The sequence below is a fragment of the Micromys minutus genome (assembly GCF_963924665.1).
Source record: "Micromys minutus genome assembly, chromosome: 7".
Lineage (NCBI taxonomy): Eukaryota > Metazoa > Chordata > Mammalia > Rodentia > Muridae > Micromys > Micromys minutus.
The window spans coordinates 54,925,424-54,945,879 of record NC_137976.1 but is presented as its reverse complement, the minus strand read 5'-3'; the positions used below and the strand labels follow the sequence as shown (position 1 = coordinate 54,945,879).

General features: G+C 45.8%; 1 protein-coding gene across 1 annotated transcript; it reads left to right on the top strand.

Annotated features, from left to right (window-relative positions):
• The first annotated feature begins 2,488 nt into the window (after positions 1-2,488).
• Positions 2,489-18,991, top strand: B4GALT4 (beta-1,4-galactosyltransferase 4). The gene is made up of 6 exons (XM_080919159.1): positions 2,489-2,767; positions 4,680-4,912; positions 8,230-8,417; positions 12,268-12,390; positions 15,595-15,699; positions 18,121-18,991. Exons 1-6 carry the CDS (start codon positions 2,527-2,529, stop codon positions 18,251-18,253), a joined length of 1,023 nt encoding a protein of 340 aa, XP_080775285.1. The 5' UTR covers positions 2,489-2,526; the 3' UTR covers positions 18,254-18,991.
• The last annotated feature ends 1,465 nt before the right edge of the window (positions 18,992-20,456 follow it).

Here is a 20,456-nt window from a genome sequence, read left to right as displayed (position 1 = left end):
GCTCTTGTAAAAGTGGCAGGTGCTCAGAGCAGACCAATTGCATTCAGGCCCGGGAACGCTGTGGAGGCATACAGCTTTAACCTCAGAGCTTGGGAAGCAGAGGCAGGTAGATCTTTATGAGGAAGAGGCCGGCCTAGGTTGCAGAATGAGCCCAGGACAGTCAGGGCTACACAGAGAAACCTTGTCTTAAAAAACAAACAAAACACAAAAACAAAAAGAAAGCCCCATCCAACCATCCAACCAAACCAAAAACAAAAAACCAAAAAAAGAAAAACAAAAAACAAAACAATACAACAACAACAAAAAAAAAAAAAAAAACCAAACTCTAGGACAGATTTCTAGACTGAGAAGGTAGGTGAGGGTTGACTGGAAATAACTCCTTGATGAATTTGTTCTTTGGGGACTCCTGTCCTTTCCCATATCAATGTCTTGATTAAATAGGAGAATGGTTCTGGCTCCGGGAAGAGGGTGAGCCTCACACTTAAACAATAGTACAGATAAGTCTGATGGTCCCTGGAGTCACCCTCTAGGGGCCACCTGCCCTGGAGATAATGTTTGTTTGAAAAGTCATTTTGTTTCTAATTACAAGAGTATTCTTATGCTTCTAATTACGAAAGTATTATATACTAATAAAAAGAAAACTGGAAATCATTATTACAAGTATTTGTACTTCACCGGAAGTGTGGTTCTGGTTATCTTGGCTATATTCTGATAACACATGAATCACTGTGGTAGTCAGCCACCACCGCGTAGCTCTGGGAATGTGGCAGGTGTTTGGGTGTGCCTTCTCATGAAATCCCTACAACCTCATTATGAAGTGAACATGTTCCCATCTATCAAACGTTTCATAATCTAGGGAAACCTGCCAAGAGAGGCTGCCTCCAAACCTCCGTCACTGTGATGACCGGGAGAGGGTAGAAGATCTCTCTCACACGCAAGAGAGGTGTTCTAACCCCCCCCCCCCAATTCCCACATTTCTCACAGAAAGAAGGACATTTTACCTTTGAACGTTCTTCTGTACCTCCAGTTTTATAGAGGGCACTTAAGCTTATAAGGGTTAAATTGGAGTGGGTCATGAAGATAAAACCTTCGTAGGGGAATGTCAAAAGAACAAGAGATGTGAACTATGGATTTTAATTCCTCATCTCTCTCTCTCTCTCTCTTTCTCTCTCTCTGTGTGTGTGTGTGTGTGTGTTTATACCAAGAAAAAGCCAGTACAAGGGCCCTCACTCAACAAGAGGCTGACCACACTGGACCCCAATCTCAGATTTCCAGAAAGCCTCCAGAAGTGAGAGAAGTCAAGTCACAAGGTTGAGCTGGAAAGGTTACAGCATCTGCAGTTTCTTAAGTTCAGGCCTACAGAGAACCCTGGGCATCCCCACAGACAGATCTCTTAGTGTGCACAGGGAGCTGTAGTTACCTGTCAGGGAGGGCTTGAGCTCTGGGAGGCCCTGAAGGTAGGCGGTGTACATATTTACTGCATTGGCTTTTCCTCTCTTGTCACTTGAGATGCAATCAGAAGTATTTCCTTGTCGGTCCATGGCACAGTCTTTTTGGCTATGGAAATGAACAGAAGAAGTCTGGCTTCAGTATCTGGTGCATTTTCCTTGATACAATGTTTAGGATTTGAGACATAATATGATGTTGATAGTGCAGAGAGGATGTGGGAGTGTTGTAAGCCGCGCCCCACAGGCCTTCCACAAGTATTCTTACCATCTAGTGAATTTACTGGTATAGATGGTGAGCCCTAAGTACCTTAGAAGGCTGGAGCTGTTGTTGTTATTGTTAACATTGTTAACTAAGAGCATAGTATCTCTTGGAGATGAATCTGTATCATCCCACCTTGTGGTACTGAAGTATGAAATCAAGGACCATTTATCACCTGTGAGAATCACCTTTGATAAAGCGGTGGTCAGTACATCTGCCATTGGCCATTCCTGCACCAGTGTCTTGAACGTAGCAATGAGAATGGTGGTCACTGTTTGGTGGCTGTTTAGTTCGTGCCAGGAGACTGGTCAGTACTTTCCACCATAGTCCAGCCCTGTAGGAAGGTAGATACTATCTTTATAGGTATAATTTTACTGAACACTACAGATAAGGAATCTCGGGGAAGATAAGGAAGCTCCGGGAAGTGTCTGAGTGTAGATAAACTCTGCTCATAAGTGGTGGAATTATGGTTTCTCATAGATTGTTGACAGCCTCTGTTTGGGTTCCCTTATGTTTCTCGTTCCACTCCTCCACACTCTGTTGGGCTCTGCCCTGGGCTAGCATCTCAGTGAGACTGAGCAGCTCAGCTGGGATTGGGTTTCTAATGTGTACTTAGGTCTGTCATTTCAGGATAGGATTTCTGTTTAAATACATGCTCTGTGTTTGACTTTCAGTGATCTCTGGGATAGGACTACTGGGCAGTGGAAAACATTGCCTCATGAATTGCCAACAACTCCTCAGTCATACTGGAAAAGTACAACTTGAAACCTCCTCACCCCAGCTGAAGCAGGGACACAGATTACCCACAAACTAAGAGACATGGGCTGTAACCCACCTTCTCACCATCCGTACAGATTGCGGTTATTGTTGCTCTTTACTCTGTGCCTGACAGTGGTTGGATGGGCCACCAGCAACTACTTTGTAGGTGCTATTCAAGTGATCCCCAAAGCAAAGGACTTCTTGGCTAGTTTCCATTTGGGGAACGAAGAAACTCCGGGCCATGAGGCAGCCATGAAAAAAGCAGAACTTGCGAACTGCCCTACGGTGCCTCCAAACCTCAGTAAGTCTTTGCTGTTTTTATTCTGTAGGTACTACAAAAAAATTATTTAGCTGATGTGGAGAAAATTATGAAGAGCAGAATAATAATTAAGTTTTGCAAAATGACTATACCTTGGAGTCAGCATGCCACTTCAGGAAAGATGGTTATCTCCCAAGAGTTCCATGAGGCCCTAACTTCTTCCATTCCATAGGTTGACTCCAGGACTCACAGGGCCTGACAGAATGGAAGCTTGTGGGTGCTGCAACTCAACATTCTGTTTAGCTTCTAGTTTGTTGATTCTCATCAATATACAGTTCAATCCCATCATATGAATGATCCTATCTTATCATTCATACTGTTTTACGTCAACCAGTCTGGAGGTGTGATTCTGCCCCATGTGTTTCTCATTGTCTTTTAAGACAGTGGGCACCTGGGCATATCACCCTGCCTTGCTGCTGGGAGCTGCCAGCATGGGTAGGTAGTCTTTCATCTGCGTCTTGTCTGTTACTGTCCCTTTGGCCAAAAGTATGGAGTCAAGAGGTCGGACTTGGTTGTTCAGTGTGGTTTTTAGGTTTATCTCTCTAGGATCTTACATGTTTTTATTTCCTGTGGATCTCTTCCTTTCAGTGATTAGTGAATCGGGTTTGGTAGACTCAGTACATCTGAGAGAGAAATTTTTTCACATACATTAGTTCTCCAGAACATCAGAGTGCTCAGACTTTCCCAGACAGTCCTTTAAGCTTCGTCAAGTATTGATTCCCCAGAGTGCCTTTTCTCTATCCAAGTTTGTCTTGTAGGTTCCCATGTAGTCATTCAAAACTCAGCTTAGATCTCTTTGGTCGTCTAGGAAGGACTCGGGCCCAGCCCTGGCCTCAGGAAATCTCACCTGCTGTGTCGCAGCCTAAGTCACAGTGTGCTTGCTCATGCTTGTCTTTCTGTGGACACAGTAAGCAGATGGCATGGGGATGAGGGTGTCCCCCTGAGCTGTGTAGTCCAGCTGGCCTCCCGGACAGGGAGCCATCCAGGCAGCGATGGTTCCCTGTCTACACTAGGAGAGAGGTCTGTTGGGTGGCCTGGGGCTCTTCATAGACTTGTTCTTAACCTGTTTGTGGGAACTGTGCCATGTCTTAGCTTGCCTCAGACTGTTGGGAGAGGCTGCCTGGAGAGAAAGGGGGCTAGAACGGTCCGTTAGCAGCTCGAAGATTTAAAGCCAGTCTAGTGCATATGTGCCGTAAAGGCACAGAAGAGGTTATCTTGGTTCCTAAGCAGAACCCTGCCGTCTCTGGCTGGTCAGGCTACCCTTTGTATTCAGGTCAGACAACGGGAGTTACTTACTTCAGTCTGATATTCAAAGCCCTGCTCAGGATCTATTATCGTGGACAGCCTTAGGTTTCACCGGCAGAGGCTGTGTGAACTGGAAACATCTACCCTGGTACCATGGGAGAAGAGTTGCAGAGTATGTGTCATTGTCACCCTGGTTAGGGAGTTCGGTGGCTTCAGCTTCTTTCTAGTGCCTTGCCTGCAGGAACCTAGGCATGAGGAATGTAGGGCTGAAGTGGGGAAAGGGCCTCTTGGCTTTTCTAGTTCATCCTTCTTGGTAGAGGAGTTACTCTCCCTCTCCCTGATCTTTAATGGGTAGTGGGTGGCATTGGAGTCTGTGTGACTCACGAAAAAATGGGTCATAAAGCCTGAGTTGCTTGCCCTGGCACAGGCAATGCTCTTACACACCAGTGACTTGCTTTGTCAGCAGGCTGTCCTTGCCTTAGCACTCCGAGTACAGCTCGTGAGACTTCCATCCAAAGAGGGCAGCAGGAGCCGAGGTACTTAGCTCGCCAGGCGGAGGAGAGCCAAGCCTTCATCTCAGTCAGCTGTGTAAGGCCCAGAGCCTCACGCCACAGCTCCGATTACGACTCGTGTCCTGTGTTGATTGCAGGAGGCCAGAGCAAGCTCGTTTTTAAGCCAGACCTCACTTTGGAAGAAGTACAGGCCAAAAACCCCAAAGTGTCCCGAGGCCGGTGTCATCCTGAGGAATGTAAGGCTCTGCAGAGGGTGGCCATCCTCATTCCCCACCGGAACAGAGAGAAGCACCTGATATACCTGCTGGAACATCTGCACCCCTTCCTGCAGAGGCAGCAGCTGGACTATGGCATCTTCGTCATCCACCAGGTGAGTGTGGGCCCTTCCTGGACCCTGTAGTCTGTGGAGGAAACCCACGTGCTTGTCTGTTTTGGGTTATCATCAGAAGGAGAATTTTCTTCCCTCACACCCCCTCAGAGAACAGAGGAAATTCTGATCCTGAATTTGGAGCCATGGGGTGAGGCCCTGGGATGCATCTCTGTCCTAACATGCACTTTGGGAGGAAGCCTGTTTTTGAGAGCCCCCACCCCCACCCCCTGCACCGTGTTAGCTAGTGCTAGCACACATACATCCTTGAGCTCTCCTGCCTCTCTTATTTCTTATAGGTTTGCCCCGTGTTACCCAATATGGGGTTGGGCTTTGACTTGTTATTAAATGTGGCTTTGCAGGCGAGATCTTAAGAGTGATTTTACGGAGTGCCAAGCGGTACAGCCAGCTAGTTGTGTGGCTTTCCAATCACCTTGACCTTTAACCCCACCACTACTTATCATGTCAGACAATTGACAGAAAATTGACAAAAGCAGTAATTGCTCTTAACCACTGAGCCATCTCCTGTAGCTTCTTGTCTGTTGTTGAATAGGGCCTTTTGTAACCAAGGTTTGCCTGAAACACAACCAAGGTTGAGCTTTGATTTCTTCTCCTCTTACCTCTCCTTCCCCCGAACTGGGATTGCAGGCAGGAATCACCACACTCGGTTCATCCGGAGGTGGAACTCAGGGCCCTGTGGGTGCTGGTGAGCACTCTACCCACGGAGCGATATCTCCAGCCCACTTCTTTTGTTTTAGAATTAATCTTGTTTTTCACAACATTGGTTAAGACTGTGATTTATTGAATCTGACTTCTTACTTAGGATGGTAGCTGCCGAAATATGGTACTATTTTTTGTTTGTTTTTCTTTACAAAAGATTATTTGTGTGTGGTGTGGTGTGTGTGTGTGTGTTTGTGTCAGGGGTCTCTCTTATTGCCTCTGCTGCTGTATACTCTGGTTTAGCTTACCCAGAGAGCTTCCAGGCAATCCTCCTGTTCCTGCCATCCCTCTTATCTCGGGAGTGCGGGGCTACAGGTGTTTTCACCTCATCTGGCTTTCTTTTTCCTTTTTCTTTTCTTTCTTTTTTCTAAACTTTAGTTGAACCGGTGAATGGTTGGCCACTCCCACAGGTTCTGCACCACCTTTACCCCAGCATCCCTTGTGTGCAGGACAAATCATAGGTTGAAAGCTCTGTGGCTGGGGTGTTCAGTCCCCACCTTGTCTGGTTACAGAAGCATCTGGCTTTTCTGTGTGAGTTCTGAGTATTGAACCCAGGTTTTTAGGCTTGTGTGTCCGTCTCCCAAGACCCCCACTTTTGTCACCTGCTGTTTTCTTTCATCTTCCTGTCTCTCCCCACATCCCCCTTCCTTCTTGGTCAGGCTAGCTTGCCACTCCTCCCGGGTACTGAGATCATAGGCATGTGCTCTGCTTTTCGTATGAACAGAAACATATCTACTCAGTTACACTTTTCAGGAAAGCGCTGCTGTAGCTTCTAAGAATCGCTTATAATTTTGTTATGATAAGCTGTCAAGTCAGACTTTATTTTTACAGCATTCAGTTAGCCTTGGGCAAGATTGTACTGGAAAGTCCTCGTGTAGTATTGCAGGGAAAGTGTTGGTGATCTGGCAGGCCACGCTTCCTGCAGATCTTCTGAGCGGCCACTGTAAGGAACAGCTTCTGGCATTAGTGTTGTGACGGGACTTTTGTTAAGCCATTTCCAAGAAAGTCTTAAGTAGTTTAGACATATAAGCAACAACTTCTGTTGATAGCTCACAATTTCCTGGTCCTTCCTGACAGGCTCTTAGCTTAGTCTCTCGGAAGTGTCTGAGCAGTAACACTAACTGTTGTGACAAGAACATTCTAGGAGCTTTGTAGTTTCTGGTGGAATTCATAAAGGCCCTTTAAAAACTGAGTTTATCCCACTTCATGTGAGTTCCAGTCTCTTAATAAACTGAAGTGCACAATTATATTGCTTTACTTTTATTTGTATTTTAAAACTACATTGCTTTTTTTTTTGGTGCTAAAAATAGCACATAAAAATGATCTCAGCCACTTTCTCATTTTTTAAAAACCATCTTGTTAACTTTGAAGTGTACTGTTTAATAGTATTAAGTATGTGTGGGGTGTGTGGATTGTGGTTCAGACCACATCATACTCTGGCAGAGGACCACGTTCAGATATTGATACTCACTTCCAGCAGCTCACAACTGCTTGTAACTCCAGCTCTCGGGACCTGATGTCTCTTCTGCCCTCAGAGGCCACTTACATCTGTGTAACACATACTCACAAGGGCACACATACACCATACACACACCATATAGACACACACACACCATAATACACACATACACACACATAATACACACCATACACACACACATACACATACCATACAAACACACACACACCACACACACACCCCATGCACACATATACACACACCACACACACATACACCATACACACACACACCATACACACACACACCACACACACAGGACATACATACACCTCATACACACACCATACACACACATACACACAGATACACACACCATACACACACACCATACACACACACAGTACACACACACCATACATGCACACACAACACACACACATAGTTTACACATACACCATACGTACATACATCACTTATATACAGTACACACATACATCACTCATACACAGTACACACCTACACACCATACACACACACATACTGTACGCACACAATATACACACATACCATACACACATCACACACACACACACACACACACACACACACATCACTCTCACACAGTACACACATACACAACCATACACACACATACCACACATACATACACACACACACACTGAAAAATAAAATTATTCTTTAAAAATGAAGCTGTTTTCTGATGGGGTATGGTGGCTCATTCTGTTATCTCCGCATTTGGGAGTCCGAGGTAGGAGAATTGTGGTGAATTTCAGGCCAGCTTGGAGAAATGTCTCCAAAACAAAAACAACGAAACTTTACTATCATGCAGCCAATCTAGTGGACCTTTTAGTCTTTTCGTCTAAGCAAATTATCCACCGTTAGACATCTGGTCAGACTCAGTGGGGTCCCTTTTGAATGTAGGATACAAATATGCATGAATCACAGAATGAAACCAAACGGTCTGTTTCCATTGCATTCCCTCTGATAGAGCCTAGTGTGTGTAGCCTTGCCAATAAGCAGAGGCAATGTGACACTCCTAAGGGGGGGGGGGGGGGGAGAAGAGCACAGGAGAGAGCCTTTCTTCTGGGACTTCATTTTCTACCTGCCTTCTCCACAGACGGGAAGTAAAAAGTTTAACCGCGCCAAGCTCTTGAACGTGGGCTATCTGGAAGCTCTCAAGGAGGAGAACTGGGACTGCTTCATATTCCATGATGTGGACCTGGTGCCGGAGAATGACTTCAACCTCTACACCTGCGGTGATCAGCCCAAGCATCTGGTGGTGGGCCGGAACAGCACTGGCTACCGGTAAGCTCTGGCTGTGCAGCCTCTTACTGTGGTGTGCAGCCTCTCACTGTGGTCCAGGCTATGATGTGTCCAGAGTGAGTTAGGGAGGCAAGAAATGGGGGAAACGCGGTCCATTTTCCCCTAATGTGCAGAACAGCAGCTAAAGCATAATGTAAGGGGGAAAAAAGTCCCCAAAACCTTGGCAAGAAACACAAAGACAAAGGGAAAGGGTGGGAGAAAGAAGGTAATCCACACAATTGTCCTCCCCCCACCTCGTCCCCAAAGTGTCTGTGGTGGGACTTGACAGGCTTTCCCACACAGGAGAATTTGAACAACCTGCCCATACATCCCGATTTCCTCTACTGGGCAATGTGACTGTGCCCTCTAGGACAGTTTTGGGACCATTTAGTTTTGGGACCTCTAGCCAGAATTCTAGGAAAGGGTGGGAGCACACATGTCCACCTTAGTAGTCTGCTTGGGAATCCACATGTCCAGGACAAGTTCCTGTCTTTCAGAGCGACCGTGGGAAGTGCCATGGTCCCTTCCTTTCTCTCCATTTCTACCCCAAAAGAGGACCACAATCTTTAACTGTATCTACTACCAGCTCCTAGAGAAACACAAGGACGAGAGGTGAAGTCTGTGTAAATTAAGCTGACTCTGCACACTTCCCTGTCACCTTCCTCCAAGCCCTGCCATTCCATAACTATGCCACCAGGCTAGGGGCCAAGAGGCCACTCTGAAGAGACAGAGAAAGTGTTGGTGTCAGGAAACAGGAAGCTCCTATGGCGAATCTGCAAGCACAGCTAGCTGCAAGCACTTAGGGGGAGGGAGAGGAAGTCTGTGTGAAACTAAACCTAAACTGGAAAATGGAGTGGGGGGGACTCTGCTGAGCCTGAAGATGGAGAAAGGGAAATTGACTCTCTGGAAAACCATCCTTGGTCTTCACTCCTGCCTTGCTCTTTCGATGTAGGTCTCTTTGGATGACTTAAGAGAAAGCTTTTGTGACTCCCATGAGAAGTCCTCTTGGGGTGGGGGGCTGGGGATAACCCACATCTGCCCCTTCCTTAAGAGGTCCTTATGGGACAAACCAAAGTTTGATTCCACCAGAGTTCACTCAGAGGAGCAATGTGTTTATTAGGCTTTACTTACAGAGCACGCGTGACCTTAAAGCAGCCTTCCTGGAAGGTCCGCAGTCAGCCTGGGGACAGCTTCCCTGCTCCCACACACACATGGCGGCACTTTGGGTTAATCGTCCCAAGATTATATAATTATCACCTCCCCAGACCTCAAGGCCATGGGTATTTAGGGAATTTTTTACGTAGGGCTGGGAGGAGTAACAGGAACCAGGGGCGAGGTCCACTTAACCTCACTGCCCCCTCCTTCTGTGAGGAAATGCCAACAGTCTACATGCCCAATTGTGACTGACTCTCAGACTCCTAACTTTAAGTGCCCTGTCCCTGGACCATTTCTTGTTCTACTTACACAGGGGCGTTTAAGGACCCACGGTGGGACTGAGAGTCTAGATTGTTTCACTGTGTTATGAGGAGATAATTGCCCATTGGGAGCTAATTTTGACCTTATACTCCAGTGTCACCGTCATGGATTGCATCAGACACTGTGCACTTTAGGAGGTGGTCCGTGCCTATCTTGCTGTTGAATGCCTCCTTACATCTGGCCAGACATTGCTGCCATTCCCCAGACACCATCAGCAAGCCTTTGCCTCCCTTGCATAGTCGAATATGCTTACCTTTTGACTTAAACGTAAGCGCTGAGGGAAACGGTGGCCCAGAGTGTGTGGACGTGCATGCGTGCACACATGCTGGCGTGAGTCAAACCCGAGGCCCGTGCAGTCTGCGGGTTCTCCACCACCGAGTTATGCTTGCTCTGTACTTCTTCCCAATCTCTTCAGACTTAGATCTTACTTTGGTCCAGTCTTATTGTACAGATCATACACTTGCCCCCACCCCCTTTTATGGCTGGGGGGAGATAGACCTTCTCTACCTCCTTACCTTTGCTATCCCGGGCAAAATTCTGCTGGTGGCAGGCAATTTCAATTTCAGGGTCTCAGTGCTTTCTGACGGCAGCTCTGTGTCACTGTGTGATGGGACATCAATGCTCTCAGGCCCCAACAGCCATGGATGTAGGGATGAGAAATGTTTTCACCTACAGTCTCAAAGAGGAAGAGGAGGGGCACTGGGTATCTGTTCTCTAGGCCTTGTAGGAACTATGGAGTTATTCCTTTTGCCACATGCATGGGAATCTACAAGAAGTGTGATATTGTTGACATCAAGGGACTGGGCACTGTTCATAAAGCAATGTCCTCCAAGTGTTACCACAGCAAAACTGGAAGCGTCTACAACATTACCCAGTATGCTGTGGGCATCATTGCAAACAAGCAAGTTAAGGGCAAGGTTCTTGCCAAGAGAACTAATGTGTGGGTTGAGCATACCGGGTACTCTAAAGACCAAACTCAGCTTTCTGAAATGGATGAAGGAAAACAAGCAGAAGCCAAAGAGAAGGAAGGGCGCCTGGGTTCAGCTGAAGCTCCAGCCTGCTCCATCTGGAGCCGCACACATCGTGAGGAATAACGGGAGGGAGACTGAGCTGCTGGAGCTAATTCTGTATGAATTTGTGGTTTAACATATATCAAATAGCCCGGACTGTAAAAACAAAAACCAAACAAAACGCTGCTGGAGCTAATTTTGTATGAAGTCGTGGTTTAACATACATCAAATAGCCCGGACTGTAAAAACAAAAACCAAACAAAACGGAAATATTTTCACTTGCTACACCTTCAGTGGCAGGTAGTTAAAGCAATTTGCCCAAGTGTTTCAGATTCACGGTAAATTTTATTGCCAATAACTCCTCTGTACCTGCCTCCTTTCTCCAAGGGCTCCATCTTAACTGTATGACAACATTTTCCTCATTCTGAGGACCTTACAACCCTTTAAAATATATATATGTAAACTCACTCGAGGGCCCCTTAAAATGGATCCTTTTTCGGAAATGGGACCGAAAGCAACAGTCAGTAACACCGGGAAGAGCAATTCTGTGGGTTTCCCTGGAGCTATCCTGCTCCTCCCCGCAGCAGCCTGCGCTCTTCCTCACCAGGGTCTCACACCGGATCCTCGCACATCTGCAGATCTAGGTTCTTTCAGGCTCTGCTCTTCTCACTGTGGCCGTGGTTCCCAAGAACTCTGGGGTTGCTCAGTTCAGAACTCTAGGACCCAAGAGTGGATAGATGGAATGGGCGCAAGAGAACTGTTGGACTAATAATAAAAGAGGGCTCTGTGTTACCGATCCGCGGTCTCACGGCCGCTCCAGCGTGGAACTGGGCACGCGGTTCCACATGGTGGTTAGTTACCAAGCCTGGCGCCCACACATCTCGTTTCACAGGCCCTGCACATTCTCACTCTGCTTGGGCAACAGAGCTGGAACTGCACGCTCCAGCTGCCTCTCAGCCACTGCGTTCACACACTGTCCTCTGCAGCCTGGTAGAAATTAAGACTCAACAATCAATAATTTATCAATCAGATTTATATGTTAAATTCTCAATCCACGATACATCCAAACAATAAATTCACTGCCAATTAATAAAGATAAAAACTGCTCACCTAGACAAGCTAAAACCGATCTAGTTTAACTTGATCTGAACCATCCTCCTCTGCCGCCTCCATCTTGAATCTCCCGGTGTCCCCACCCCATTCTCTACTGTCCAATCAGGTATCGCCTTGACATCAACCTACAGTGAACCTTCTCCCAAGTGGTTCTGGGTTGCTAGCCCCCGAAACTAGAGCTAGCTAGAGTGTCTGTGGGTGAATAGAGGGGCTCTGTGCTAAATATCACTTTTCTGTCTTCTCTTTTTCTCCAGGTTGCGTTACAGTAAATATTTTGGGGGTGTTACTGCCCTCAGCAGAGAACAGTTTTTCAAGGTGAATGGATTCTCTAACAACTACTGGGGATGGGGAGGAGAAGACGATGACCTCAGACTCAGGTGAACAGCAGAGATGGGACCTTCCCGGGGCTCTGCTCTCAGTGGTGATCTGGAAACCCACACTCATGTATAGTGCCCGGAAATGCCAGGCGGGCAGGTCCTAAGGCTGCAGAGTTGGGCTTAAAGGGGGCCGGAGTATGAAGGGAGGGCAGATGACCTAAATTGTTCTTTGTCATTGGAAGTCTAGGGAACATCGAGGACCCACTGTTGCTGAGTTTGGGGTTCAGAAGTGTTGGGTAGGCAGGGGACCCACCAGTGAATGGGAAGTCCCATACTTAAGGTTGTCTGTGAGAGTTCTGCTCTGGGAACGGCCTATGATAAATCTTGAGCTTTTCCTCAGACCTCAGGGGCCCTGACGCTGTACCCAGCATGTCGAGCAGGGTGCTAATTTCTCTAAGGAGCCTCATGCCCCAAAGAAGGCAAGGGTGTCATTTTGCTACACACTGTGGCAGCTTCCTGACTTGGAGGTTTCACTCTGGGCTGCTGGTGTAACTCCTGGACCCCTTCTTTTTGCTCTGGAGGGCCAAGAGGATCGTCTCAGGATTCCTGGCCTCCTCTTTTACATGCCTTTTCAAGACATGGTGTGTGTGTGTGTGTGTGTGTGTGTGTGTGTGTGTGTGTGTGTGTGTGTGTGTGTAAGACATGGTGTGTGTGTGTGTGTGTGTGTGTGTGTGTGTGTGGTGTTGTTGTTGTTGTTGTTGTTCCCATTGCCCAGAAATTCCAAACTACTCAAAAGCCTGTAAGTCAGTTATGTGACTTAATTATGTGAATCAGTAGATATGTGACTATCAAATTCCCACTAGGCTGGTGTGAAGGAACTTAGGGTCTCACGCTGCTCACTCTTGCTCCCTTTGGAGCCTTTTGCAGTGTTTCTGAAGGAGGGAGGTGTCCCTGCCTAAGGGCTCCATGTCACGCAGCCCCTCAGCAGTCAGTAGTGTGGTCACACAAGCTACTGGTCATACAGATTCAGGGCTGGAAAGGGCTAAAGGAAGTCAGCACCCCCCCCCCAAGTCCATTGCTCTGCCTCGCTGGGCTGAGCAGTAGGCAGTTGCTATGGTTACACAACATCACTTTCTCCTTTCCCACAGTTCTTTAGCTTTAAGGGAGAGTGAAACCTTCAGTTTTCAAGTCTCAGCCATGGAAGGGTCACCACCTTCAGCAGCCTTAAGAGTTCTTTTCAGAGATTTCTGCTCCTGGCAGAGAAGAACTTTAGGACAAGCCAGTAGGAAGCTGAGTGGGAATTTATCTGAAGGTGTTTTAAAAATACACATTGGTGTAGGAGTTTACAGATATAGAGGTCTCTTTGGGGGGGGGGGAGAATAAGACATACCCACCTGTTGGTGTGACTTTCTCTAAGGGAAGTTACGCTTCATTGGCTTACATGGCTTGCGTGTGCACACACATATCCACACGCTTGGTCCTGCTTCTGAGATAGATTGCTTAAAGTGTGTAAATCACAACAAGGTTTTGCAATTTTTTTTAAATCTTTATTTCTTGCATATGAATGTTTTGTCTGCACAGACATGACCTGTGTACTGTGTACATGCTTGGCCTGGGAGGCCAGGCCAGGGAGTCTGATTTCATGTGGGACTGGAGACAGTTATGAGCCACCCTGTGACTGCTGGGGATGGAACTCAGGACCTCTGAAAGGGCAATCAGTGAGCTTAACCACTGAGCCATCTCTCCAGTCCAAAGCAAGTTTCAAAGATTAAACAGAGCTTGAAACTCTACGAGCTGGCTTATTTATTTCTCTCTAAAACTTTTCTTTTGTGAATGAAATTGGACAGGGTTTTGGGAGGTGGGTTATTTAGATTCAGAAATGAAAGGAGTGTCAAGGTGGAAAACTTGCAGGTGTCAACTTTCTGGCTCTGGGTGGACTCTTGTTCTTAGCGTCCTAGTTTAAAGTGTCTGTAGGAAAACCCTGTGTTATCTCTGCAGGCAAGTTTGGCCTTATCAGCAATGCTGAAATTTCCTTTCTGTCTGCAGGAAAGGCAGTCGGATCCTAGGGTGTGGGGGCTCTTCCTCTCTATGTCTCTCTGCTTTTCTTCACTCCTGTCTCCATGAGAACATCATGATCCTTAGAACAGATATCCACTTATGCACTGGATAAGCCCGGAAACATAATATTGATTGAGACCTGCTGACTGACATTGAACATCACCCATCTTTGCTCCGACAGCATTTATTGTAGGTTGTAAAGCATGTTGCATATGAATTCTGTTGTTTGAGCCTTTGTGTCTCCACCAATGTCATTTCTAGACAAGGCTGAGATCTGGTAGGGCGACCTGACTTAATGATGTCAGCTACAGAGCTTAGGTTGAACCTCAGTTTGTGCCTGAGATTATGACTTCACACGGTCACCCCTTTCCTGTGATGACAGAATTCTGTTATAGGGCCCGACAGACTCGATGGTCTTGCTGTTCAGAATACGTTCAAATTAATATTTTGTCAGGTTCCTTCCTCTTGTTGTAAGAGTCATTAACTTCAAATTGGTATTTCTCTACTAGGTAAGTGTTAAATGTTGTTTCTAAGTGTTTGAGCCATGTAAGACAACGGAGCATGATTTCCCTTCGTCTACACATGGCTATGTCTTATTCTTTCCCTGTCAAACCTCTGTTTCTATGACCGCCTGCATCCAATTTACATTAAGCACTTCAGGTCCGCTTGGAAGTCATTGTGTAGCTCAGGCTAGCCTGCACCCAATCTACATTAAGCACTTCAGGTCCGCTTGGAAGTCATTGTGTAGCTCAGGCTAGCCTCAGTTTATCACTGACCCTCCCGCCCCTGATTAGCATTCCCATCCAACCTGCTGGAATCACAGGTGAGTGTTACCACTAGAAGCTTCTTTTAGTTTTTGACCTTTTTCTAGACTAGGATGCTGCAAATTACACCAGTTCTTGTTTAGAAATCCCATAGGGTTGTAGTATGTACTGATTGTTTATTCCTTCCTGAGAGGATGTGACTGCTATGTGTCTGGGTGGCACATTAGTGACAAAGGACAGTGATGTCTCAAAGATAATCATTGTGCATGTGAGTGGCACCACACTGCACCAGCCTCCTTGGTGTGTGTGTGTGTGTGTGTGTGTGTGTGTGTGTGTGTGTGTGTGTGTGTGAGTGATTTTTTTTTTTATTGTAGGTGATTCTTTTAAAGTACTCAATGGTAGATCAATGGGATAGAGTTCAAAAATGAACTTATTTTTCTAGGGTTGAGCTTCATAAAATGAAGATATCCCGGCCGAAGCCTGATGTGGGCAAATACACTATGATCTTCCACACCAGAGACAAAGGCAACGAGGTGAATGCGAGTCGGTAAGTCCTGGGTTCCCACACCAGTGTCAGTCCTTTGTGTAGGGAACACACCATTGCTGGACTCATCACATAAGCCGGTCCAGCTTGTTAAAAACTTTTTACAAAGGAACTTTTAAAGCAGAGTAGTACCTAGACCCCTTATTTCCGGGATTGCAACCTCTGGACTTCTCTGCCTTGTCCCACTTTTTCTTCTGCCCACTGGATTCTTTGTCATAGCAGGAGTGTTTCTATTTCACATGCCTCCTTAAAATATAAAAAAGAACCAGAGAACCATTATCATGCCTAAAATAAAATTATCAGAGCACTTCATTATGTTACCACACGTCCAGTCTTTTTACACTTCCCTGATTGTCTAGTAAGGACTTGTAAGAAAAAGCATTGGTCCAGTGTGTTTGTTCGACATCAGGACATGCATCTGGTAGATTCAAAATCATCACTTTCTGGATTTTTACTGATTGTTTCTTAGTGACTTGATGTGTACCTGTGACCTCCATTATTATTGTTGCTGTTTTTTGTTTTGTTATTATTGTTGTTAAATACAAGCTGTGGGAGCAGGTTTTGTGTGTCAGGATTATTCTGTGGCTTTCAGTACTGTCAACTGATGCACTCATTCTGAGATTTCTCCTGATATCTTTACTTAATGATTTTTCACACCGATTTCTCGTTGCCTAAGTCAGAGTTGCAGAGTCGTAATGTCCTGATTTTATCATCCTGTCTTCATTTATTGACTTGTCTTTACAAAGAAGGATGTCCTTGGGGAGTAGTTCCTACAAGAAAGGCAGCCCGAAGGCTGAGAGCCACACACTGGTGGATCATTTCACAGAATAATGGTCTGGAATCCACAGACATCTTTGAGTTTGTAGTTTGTGTTCTTCCTGATAAGGGCATGGTTTTGACTTTGGCCAGCCGGAGCTCTTCAAACTAGCTCCTGAATCCTGAGGGTGCGACTGTGGCCATCTGGAAGCTTCCTGCTCTGTGTTTTGGGGAGAGCTGATGACCTGGTCCTGTCCTTTCCTCTCCTGACCAGTTTGCCCCTTTCACTGAGGAACTCCAGCAGATAAACACATTGTGTGTGTGTGTGTGTGTGTGTGTGTGTGTGTGTGTGTGTGTGTGTGTAGCTCTGATGGAAGAATTTGTGGGTTTTGTTCTGAGTTTTTTTTTTCTTTGAAAAGCAATAATCAAGGTCTTTTGGCCTTTTATTAATTTCTACATGTTGAGGCAGTGTTAAAAATCTTAGCTCTTTTGTTAGAGGCCACAGGTCTAAAAGAACAGACTTCCCTGTGCCATTTTAGTTTTTATCAAGTCATGCATGTATCTGTTTGTTAATTATTTAAGAGTTACAAAAGAACACTTCCAAGTGATACGGGAAGTCTGGACACCCAGACAGCCTGTAGGTATGTCTATGTGGCCTCCCTAGGCCCATGCCCCCTCTGCACACTCACCCTGCCCTAGGTGACACTTTCCTGAACTTCACAATAACTACTTTCATATCATAATGGTAATTCCTTGGGCCGTTTCTTGGTTTTCTTGTTGTCCATGTGTTTTTATTCCTAAACAATAGCAATCAGCTTTGTACATTTCCAGCTGTATCTGGAAAATACACAGCCCGGCAGTGAGCTTCTCGTATCCACCCTCGTTGTCACAGTCATGGCTGAGCTCCTAACCCTGTTGCTCATCTCTAGCCACAGAAGATGGCTTATCCTTCTTCAAATACACCCTGTTCTTTTGTCTGCCTGTGCCCCGTGACCATGCAGCCTTTGCTTAGAGCATGCTTCCTTCTTCACTGGGGAACTGTGTGTCTTTTAAGCTTCAGTAAGACTAACCCTGTTGATGTCCCTGCCTAGACTCATTCACAAAGTAAGGTGACCCTTATTCTTCTGCACGCACACATATATATACACTCTCATGCACAAACCTACATACCTACACACATACACACTCAGACATATACACACATGCATGCATGCACACACACATACATACACATACACACTCACAGAAAGACAGACTGACAGACCAACAAACAGTTTTTGAGATTCTTATGAAAACTATGTACTCTCCTGTCTATAGACAACTTTCTTCTCACAGTAGTGGAATGGTTAGAAGTCCCCTGATGGCCAACTTGTTCAGAGAGGGCAGCACACAGCCCTTTTTTATCAGTGGGTCCTGCAGTCCGTCTGTCATATCGATTGGAGTGCACTGGAGGCATTGATCTTCCACTGCTGGCCCAAGCCATCATTATTTGCTGTAGGATTTGATCGACAAACACACAGATATCATTATTGCCTGTTCCCTTAGGAACACAGCTGATTTTTTTGACAGGTATAGTAAATTCTAAAACTACTTACAAAACCACTCTGAGGCAGGACAGAAAGCAATGGGATGCACGTCACGTTCTCATTGGCTCTTTTTTATCTTTAGGATGAAGCTGTTACAACAGATGTCCCGGGTCTGGAAAACAGACGGCTTATCGAGTTGTTCTTATAGATTACTCTCCGTGGAGCACAACCCTCTATATGTGAACATCACAGTGGATTTCTGGACTGCCGCATGACCTGGATCTTTTGATGACGCTCAGAACTAATGATCTGATTGTAATAATTTTGGCCTTGAGACTTTATGTGAAGAACTTGTTCCAGCTAATTATTAGGCGGAAATTTTCCATTTTCTCAGCAGAACAGAGCTCTTGGTTATGTAGAATGTAGAACCATAGAAACGAGACAGCTTCTTGGTTGTTTTGATCATGACTGTGAAATGTTATAATGTGCACACTTGAAGGACTAGAGACAGGAGGACCTAGTGAAAGCAACTTACGAAGTCCTTGAAGGCTTCACTTCAGCAATGCATTATGGGATTAAAAAGTGGGGAACAAAATCCCCAAGTGTCTTAGAGAATCAGAATTGCTAGGTCTAAGACAGAAAGGTACTATGATACATTTCTGTTACTCAGTGTATCCTAGTACTAAGATACATTTCTGTTACTCAGTGTATCCTAGTACTAAGATCCATTCTGTTACTCAGTGTATCCTTTATGGCCATCTGCGAAGTGGTGGATTCCAGATGTGAAGAAAGCCACAGAAGAGGGGAGCAAAGTCAGCAATCAGATGCATACACAGGACAGCGAAGAGCTGGCTAAGGACAGAGTATGAAGTGAACTGGCAGCGGTCCCGGTGCTGGCTGCTGCCAGCAATCCTCTGTGGTGAATGCCTCTTCATCAGAAACCCTTCCAGGCTATGGCCACCCGACCCTGAATGTACCAGTCTCTTCGGAGGCACTTGCCTAATAGCCCACCAGAGAACACACTGTCAATTAGTTTTTAAAGCATTTTTATAAAATGATTTTGTACATGTAGGATATGAATGGGCAGTTTATAAGCCACACAATGACTGATAATATGTCTATGCAGTATCTCTGTAATAAAATATGAAAAAGCTTCCCATCCTTGGTCTTGCTTTTACTGTTAATTTAGGCCAATGGTATATTCATTTCAGTACCTATAGTTTTAAAATATCTTAAAAACAGAACAATGGACCGGAGAGATGCTCAGCAGTTAAGAACATGTACTATGGTTGGAGTGATAGCTCAGTGGTAAGGGCTCTGCTTGCTCTTTCGGAGGTCCTGAGTTCAATTCCCAGCAACCACATGGTAGCTCACAACCATCTGTAATGGGATCAGATGCCTTCTTCTGATATGCCTGAAAAGAGCAACAGGTACTCACATACATAAACTAATAAATGTGTATTACTCTCACAGAGGACTTGACTTTGGTTCCCAGCACTCCCTGGAGGAGGGAAGCTTAAAGTGCCAGCTTCAGAGATCCAAGCCTCTGACCTCTACGGCTCCTGCACACACAGGTGTATAGCCCCATACACATAATAAAAATAAAAATAAAACAAAACAAATGAAACCTAGGGCCCCATTCCTATGGTTGTCTCTCCTTTTGGTGTCTACAACTTCCTTGTAACGCCAACTGCAGCAAGCCATGTCTTGGCCTAGTGCCTGGCCTCTGGCTTGGTCCTCTGTGTCTCCTTTGCCCAGTCAGAAGTGGGAACCACAGGGCTTTGGTAGTGCCCCTGGCTGGCTAGTGCTCAGGCATGGTGCTGGTGGCCCCTAGGGGACAGGGCTCTTAAAGAGGCAGAGCATAGGTTTGTGAAGATGGGGCCTATTATTTGGAATAATGTTGAGGTTGTAGCACTTACCTGACAACTAGAGAGATTTGAGAAGGTCCCAGCACTGCTGAGCTTGCTGGGGAGCAGGGCAAAGGTCTAGGGGAAAGAGCAAGGAGGTAGTAAAAACTATTCTGTCACCGAGTCAGAAGAGAATATTTCGTATGCTTGGGTGATGGTGTTAAGTGTTGTGTGGCTGTGCCTCAAGGCCCCTCAATCCACCACCATTACATGACTCCATCTGTTGGTAAGTGTAAATAATTTCTAATCCTGCCCAAAGAGGAAGAGCAGGAAGATTAGCAAAAGGAAGGAGAATTTGAAAGGACGTTTTTATAGGTTTGGCAGGTTTACTCAGGGCTAGTCTGGTTTATCAATAACTTAGCTTAGAAAGTAAAAGTTGTATTTGTTTTCTTTATTTAAGGAAACCATGCTTAGGGGTTTCCTATTTCCTTGCCAAACCTTATAAAGTGAGTTTTGTTCTTGGGAGACTCAGGAGCCTTTGATATTTCATCGTGTTTCCTTTAATGATGGAGATCTGGAGGTTGGAGGCAGAGGGTCTCTGAAAGAGGTTGGGGAGAGCAACAGAAAAGAA

Coding starts and splice junctions, on each gene's coding strand:
- B4GALT4 (XM_080919159.1), top strand. CDS start 2,527: ATGGGCTGTAACCCACCTTCTCACCATCCGTACAGATTGCGGTTATTG. Junction 4,913..8,229: donor GCATCTTCGTCATCCACCAG/GTGAGTGTGGGC, acceptor CCTTCTCCACAG/ACGGGAAGTAAAAAGTTTAA. Junction 8,418..12,267: donor CGGAACAGCACTGGCTACCG/GTAAGCTCTGGC, acceptor CTTTTTCTCCAG/GTTGCGTTACAGTAAATATT.